Below are 7,692 nucleotides of genomic sequence, written 5' to 3'. Positions count from 1 at the left end.
TTGTCACAAAATGTTAAATTATCTTTTGACCTCTAAACAGTATTATTAGAAGTTCGTGCAATATATGGGTATTGTTTTGAAACAGGTATGTACATAGTTAATTATTTATTTAAATTTTGTACGAAAAACTTTTTTTTTACTGTCAATTAATCATAAATTATCATATAGATAAAATTTACCAACTTTTTAATATTTATTTTAAGAGATTTACTAAAATAATTTTTAAGCGATTAAATATAATATGAGAAAATTCATTGTCCTACAAACATTGGTTAAGGAACATTTAATATAATATATTGGGGGTGTTTGTACAATTAGTTGAAATAGGTTTATCTTTATTTTTATCCAATCCAAAATTTTGATAAAGTCATTTTTTAAAACTTAAGCTTGATTTGATTAAGAACATATAATATGTTATAAGACTATGTCAACTTGATTTCTTGATTAATATATCTATTTTAATAGTATGCATTAAATTGTAGGATTGTATAAAAAAAATAGTAGTATTAAAAAATTATAAAACTATAGTTTAAGTATAACTTACCATATACATATTCCAAGCTAAATAATTTTCATAGAAGTAATATATTTTTTATAAAATATTATTTATTAAAAATTAAATTTTTATTACTAAAACATAATTGTTTATGTTAAAAAAACTTAACTAGAGCAAGGAGATCCCCATTGAACCTTAACTACAACCGTTCTTCTCCCTTTTGGGCCTCAACAGGGGACACAGAACACAACCCATCCAAACAATAAGGATGTTGGCCTCAACAGGGGACACAGAACAATGTTTTATTTTTAATATTCCAAAAAGTACTTTCTAGAATACTATTATTGTATTCCAAAAAATATTTTTCAGAATGTTGAAAAATAAAGTTTTGCTCATAAAAGTACTTTTTGAAACACTAGTTTGTGTTCTAGAAAAAACTTTTGATAGTGTTAAAAAAATCAAAAAATTCAAGCAAAACACTAGGACCATTAAAAATCTTATATAAAGGGAAAATTGTACAATAGTGAAGCAACTGAAGTGGATAAACATATAATTGATATGGGTCATTCAATCTAGTATTTTGCTATGATAGAGAAAGTGTTCAAGGGAGAGAAAAAGGTTTGAAAAGAAAAACTACTTAAAGTAATTTGGTTTTAAGAAAGGAAAGGATAGTGTACTTATATAAAAAAAAAAAAAACAAAGTGAATATAGCAATAGCCGAACAATCATGTATGAGTTTTTAAAATTCTAAGATGTAAATAAAAGTACTTAATTATCAACTTTTTATGCTTATTAAAATTTCCGAGTACATCGATAATATCAAAATTAGAACTTTGGGATGAAAGAGTGAGAAGAAGAAATGTCATTAATATACTTGGTGAAGAAAAATATTAATGAAACAATAATCCTAAAATATATTATAATATTAGCATTATTATTTTAATAATATATTTGTGTAGAAGTATAAACTAATATTAATAATATTAATGTTGAGGCACGTGAGATCCATGTGATGTTGAACATCTTATTTGCATATTTTAATTACTAAAATTTATATTTATATCATCTTTTTAGTAATTAATTTTATTAAATTATTATTTTATCTATTAATGCACTAATCATTTATAATGATAATATTATTAGTTTTAATTTATAGATAATATTATTAATATTTTAATATATATATATATATATATATATATATATATATATATAGTAAATACTTTTATTTAATAATAATAAATATATGTGCAATTTTAATCTCTGTTAAGTTACATATGTTTTAATTTCATACACATACCAAAAAAATATCATTAGTTTAACAGTTAAGAGTTCTTATTAGAATCTAAGATGTGGGGTTTGAAACCAACTAGGACCACTTTGAAAACTTCTTTCATTTTTTCATGACACATCACAACACAAAGTCACCGACATGTCACGATTTATGTCATTTATCATACCATTAGGTGGTACTATCTAACAGATTAGAAAAACTACAATTGTACAATAAAAAGTGTAATACATATCCATAATTTAACTAAAATTATGAGACAAACGACTATATAAAAGGTTTCCATCATTTCATCACATGTATAATAAGTTTATTTTTTATAATAATTATTTTAAAAATCATATTTAAAATAATTTTTAATTAATTTATCCTATAAAAAGAATCTTTACATGAAAATTGAATTCCTAATTAAATTTAAAAAATTTAGTTTCTGTACAATAACAATATGAGTAATTAATTAAAATAAATAATAGTAAAAAAAGGACAAACTTGTTTATAAATGTTAATTTGTTATTGAATAGTTGTGTTTACACGTTATTGTATAATCTTGGACAAAACTACACTTTTAATCTTATATTTTTTTATTAAATTTAATTTAATTCTATATTTTTTTAAAAATTCAACTCAGTTCTTTATATATTTTTTAAAATCATCAAAATAGTCCTTTATATATTTAAAGTTAGTCAAATTATTCATTCCGACACAATAATTATTTCCAATTTTGATACACAAGACTTAAAACATATATGTCAAACAACCAGAAAAGAATATATATTAAATTTTTTTATTTTTTATTGCTCATTCGACTAATTTTTCACACATTTTTTTATCATATTTATGGTCATTTTTAACTTGAACATCAATTTAGTTATATAATTTTTTATGTATATGAATTTAATGAAATAAATTTTATGTCTTGAATCAATAAAAAATAATTTAAATCATTTTTCAAAATTGGAAACGACCATTAAATTATTTTGATTCACTTTAAAAATATAAAAGATTAAGTTAAATTTTTTAAAGATAAAAAAATCAACCTGCATATAGTTAAATTTATAAAAGATTAAAAAGTATATCTTATCCTATAATTTATTTTCTCATATTCAAAATTCCTAACAATTATTATTGTAATTATCAATGTTAATATTTCATGAGTAATATTCAAAAGTTACCTGGGGTTCTTCTAATGATTAGGGGTGGGTAAATAGGTACAGGTTCATGGACTGGCCCGCAGGACTTGCGGTCTGCGGGGGTTACGAATCAATTTTTTTAAACGGTCCATGATTATGTCATATTTTTTAACCTGCCCTGCTTAACCCGCGGACTATGCGGGTTTGACCCACGAAATTCGCGGGTTGCCCGTAGCCCACATTATGTTTGATTTGTGTGACCCTGACCCAATTATATTAAGTTTGATTTTTTCTTTTTCACTTTAAACTTTTCTTTTAAAATAACAAATAAAGAAATATATTAGATAAGATAAAGATTTAAAGATAAAAATAAAATATTTAAAGATATGTAATAACATGCTAGAAATCTTTCTTTTTTATATTTTTTCGATCTTTTTTTCATTTAATCTATCATTTTCATATCTGCAAGTCATAAATAATAAAAATATCAATTCTTATCATTTAAGCTAAAAATAATTGTTAAATAAATATTTTTAAAGATATTTCAATATATTTTTATTATAAAAAATAACTCACATCATATTCAGCAGTTATGATTGTAGCAGACTAAGAACACTTTTTCTGCTCACGGTTTTTCTCCATCATGGAGTCACGCACGTGCGCAAGTCATGTGACTTCTTCCCTTACAAGGAAAACAAAACACGACTCTCACTTACGCAGTCACGCGACACCCCATAGCGACACAACCTCGACCCACCACCACGCAAAGTACATCTCTTCTTCCTCTAGAATTTGTTTTTATCCTATTTTTGTTGGGACTAATTCATTGTTGTTGTACTCTTAAATGTGGAGATAGAAAAGGCTCAAGCTACTTCAAATATAGAATCATTTGTTATTGGAGATGTTTAAATTTCATATTTTAGATTTATTGCTTGAATTTTCTTTTATTAAGATATTATTTATTTTATTGATGTAATTGACTAATTATTGAAATTTTATTTACATTTGTATTGAACTTAATTTGATTGTATTGTATTTTTTATTATAATTAAAATTCTTTTAAAATTAGGTCCGCGAACTGACTCGTTTGACCCGTGGGGTCCACAGGACAGGGTCATCAGGACGGACTAACCTCATCCGCTACTAATGTGGACAGACTTTACGCGGAACAAGCCAACCCGTTTACCCACCCCAACTAACGGCGCAAATTTAGGATTTTGTCTACTTCCCCGTGTAGATTTTAGCTACGTTAGGATCTAACTTAGTATCAGTGCAATTTTTTCATGGTCTTCTACTTCCCCTTTGTAGATTATAGGTTAAATAATTAAAATATAAAAAAAATTAATGTGTAAATAATAAGAAAAAAGACACAAAATCATTTAACCCAAAAAAGAACCAATGACAATTCTCTTGCGGCATAATCATTTAAAAATACTTGTTTCTTTCTTTGAAAAGAAATCATTTAAAAATTACTAGTAACAGAACATTGATAAAATGTACATCCAGAGAAAAGACACAAAAGATGGCACGTGAAAAACAACATTTAAGCCCGAAATATAGGCACGATTTCACAGTCCACGTTCCCACGAGCAAACAACCCAACACTCCATTAATGGCGTAAATTAAATATGCTTTCTCAGTCTGTGCAACCCAACTGGCACAACTTTTTTCCTTTCTCTCTCTTCACCTTCATAAAACTCCAACTTTTTACTTTCACTTTCTCTGCCGCTCCCATAAAAAATATAAAAAATCTCTCTTCCCATAGAAAGTTACCAAGGGTAATCAGAATTTTCCTTCCACTTTCTCTTATCCTAATTACTCCATCAGGTATCGATAGGTACACACAAAGCATAACAAGAAGCCAAGAACACACTATTGTCAATGAAATTTGAAATAAAAAATCCCATGATTCCTTGTGTGTCATTTTTTTTAGTTGGCATGTTGCAAGTACAGAGCATTTTTTTTTTTTGAGTTATAGTAAGTACAAGTATCTGTCATTGTGGTTTAGCTATTTTTCATGAAGTATTTTTTCCCAACTTCAATTTTACTTAATTTTCACTAAAAATAATAAAAAAACACTAAATGCATAATTGGAAACCAGTTTCAACTTTCCCAGGAGTTCGTTTAACTCAAAAAATACACACGAACTCCTTCCTCAACATATGTTCACCACCCTAGCATCATAATATTTCCAAACATAGTCGTAACAGGATTTGAAGAACCTTGGTCTATATGTTTGATAATGAGACTACCAACACATCATGATCATTTTTGTCCTTGAGTGAGTGTTATTTACACAAGTATTTTCAAAGTTAAAACAAATTTTAAACTAAAAACTAATTTCTCAACATAAAATTAAACATATAATCATTTACTTATAAGATTACGCCAATTACTATTTCTCAACATAAAAACCAATTTTAAACTTAAAACTAACTTCTCAACATAAAATTAAACATATAAACATTTACTTATAAGATTACGCCAATTACTATTTCAAACATAATGTTAGATCATCACCTTAATCCAAACAAACTAAAATTAAATTAATTTTGAATCTTTTGATATAACTCCCACATGTCACTCCCTCATGTCCATGTTAATCTGAGCTAGATCTTGAATAAATTAATGAGCCAAGTCAAAGAAGTTTCCCCACTCCCCATTACCCAAATCTAGTGGAGCAAGAATATATTATGTTATATAGAAATAGAAACAATAAGGACTAAGGAGTCATCAACATAAAGCAACAACTTACAACTAATTCCCAACATCCCACAAGTAGTGGCTGAAAATGAACAAGCCACACTCAGCACCCTACTTCACATAACCAACCCCCCAAAAAAGCTCACTAATTTTACAAAAAAAGAAACAAAAAAACCTAATTAAAAACTAACAAAAAAATAAAATATTACACTAAAATGTAATAAACGGATAATCCTGCTAGACGTGACCAATTAAGTTATCCAATGAAAATTAGATTACTCATCCATAAAACTAGTAGATAATTGTTATCAATAACATAGTAAAACAAAAATAGTATTATGATAATAATAATAATTGTTAATAACTAGTACTTACTTAGCAGACCCTCTGCCAATCATTTCCTTGTACCTGATGATGGAATCCAGCCTCTGGAGCTTCAGCTGTTGCTTGAACTTGTTGATGAAGTCGTCGGCCTTGGCGTCCACCTCGGCGTCGTCCTCGGCGGCGCCGCCGGTTACCTTGGCCTCCCTCACGGTGGCCGGCCGGCGAGTCTCCACGATGTCGTCCTCCTTGAAGTGCGAGAACGCCGACTTGCTGCTCGCCGACTTCTTCATCTTCCTCGGAAGCTTCACCGGAACCTCCCCGGACGCCGGCTTCGTGTCGGAGTGCGTCCGCTCGAAATGACCCTCTTGCCCCTGCTGCTGCAGCTTGCAGTAAATCTCGTCCAGCGAGGAAGAACCAGCACCACCCTCTTCGGAGACTCCGAGGTTATAATTGTAATTGTGCGTGCTCATAATGATGTTGTTGTCATCTTCGACAACATAGTCATCATAACCCTCTTCTTTTTCCTCGTCCGTTTCCACCACTTGTTGCGGTTGGTTTTGTTCTCGCACGTACGGTTTCTCCGGCACGTGCTGGTCGGGTGTGAGTTTGGAAGTGAAGGGTTCGGTAGGGAAGTAACTGTAGAGGTTGATGGATTTGAGTCTCTGGAGAACGGAGGGAGATCTAGCAAGTTGAGGTTGTTCATTTTCATGAGCGTTGTGAAAATGAGGGTTTTGAAGGTCTTGGGATCTGAAAGGGGAAGAAGGGTAAAAGTTGATGGATTTGAGTCTTTGGAGCATGGAAGGGGATCTGGGAAGATGGTGGTGTGGAAAGTCATGTGCTTGTTGTGGTTCTTGTTGTTGGTGTTTGTGGGTGTTGGCAAGGTTTGAGATGATGAAAATGGTGCCAATGACTAGTTGGAGGAGGAGGAAGAAGACAGTGGGGGTGAACCAGCTGTACAGGCTGCCCAAGAATGTTGGGGTGGATGAGACTGATTCATCAAGCATGGTTTTTGGTTTGTTGCAAGTTTTTTTGGGGTGAGATTGGAGAAGAGTGTATGTGGAAGGGAAGGGGTTTTGTTTTGTTTGATTCTGTGGTGTAGTGTATGTACTTGTGGGTTTTTTTTTATGATGGTTAGCTAAGTATTGGGTTGGGTCACTTGGGTGTAAATTTACAATTAGACTATGATAATTGATGAATTATATTTTTAAAAAGTTAAAATTGTATTTTTGGTCTTTTATTTTATGATCAATTTCATATTTTGTCTTCTAATAAAATTATTTATAAATTGTATTCTCATATTTAATTAAATCACGTAATATTGGTCTCCAGCTTACCATTACAAAAATTAATGTAGATGGTTACGTGTCACATTTTTATTGAACGATGACCGTCACGTGTTTGATTGGATGTCAACTTCATAAAAAATGAAATACATTGTTATTTTTATTGATCAATCAAAACATGACATGTGATCGTCGTTATTAAATAAAAACGTAACACGTGGTGATTAATATTGTGTAATAGTCAACGTCCAATTATGAGTTAGGAGAACAAAATTCATAAATAATTTTATAGAAGAAACAAAATCCAAAATTAAACATAAAATAAAAAATCAAATTTACAATTTTACCAAAGATTATTTTTGAAGTTTTATATTTTGAGAGACTATATACACTTTCGGATACTAAAATAGCCTTTTACCCTTATCTAGGGGATTTGTGTTTAATGGCATGGTATGGTCGTGGATT

General features: G+C 29.7%; 1 protein-coding gene across 1 annotated transcript; it reads right to left on the bottom strand.

Annotated features, from left to right (window-relative positions):
• Positions 1-5,593: 5,593 nt before the first annotated feature.
• On the bottom strand, positions 5,594-7,062 carry LOC114385369 (pathogen-associated molecular patterns-induced protein A70-like). The gene has a single exon (XM_028345417.1). It carries the CDS (start codon positions 6,946-6,948, stop codon positions 5,992-5,994), a length of 957 nt encoding a protein of 318 aa, XP_028201218.1. The 5' UTR covers positions 6,949-7,062; the 3' UTR covers positions 5,594-5,991.
• Between the last annotated feature and the right edge of the window lie 630 nt (positions 7,063-7,692).

The sequence above is a fragment of the Glycine soja genome, chromosome 14 (assembly GCF_004193775.1).
Source record: "Glycine soja cultivar W05 chromosome 14, ASM419377v2, whole genome shotgun sequence".
Classification (NCBI taxonomy): Eukaryota; Viridiplantae; Streptophyta; class Magnoliopsida; order Fabales; family Fabaceae; genus Glycine; species Glycine soja.
Note: the sequence above shows the minus strand (reverse complement) of the source record. Positions and strands in the feature narration are given on the sequence as shown.

What these genes read in the sequence shown, in the direction of transcription:
- LOC114385369 (XM_028345417.1), bottom strand. Translation starts at nt 6,948, where the DNA reads ATGCTTGATGAATCAGTCTCATCCACCCCAACATTCTTGGGCAGCCTG.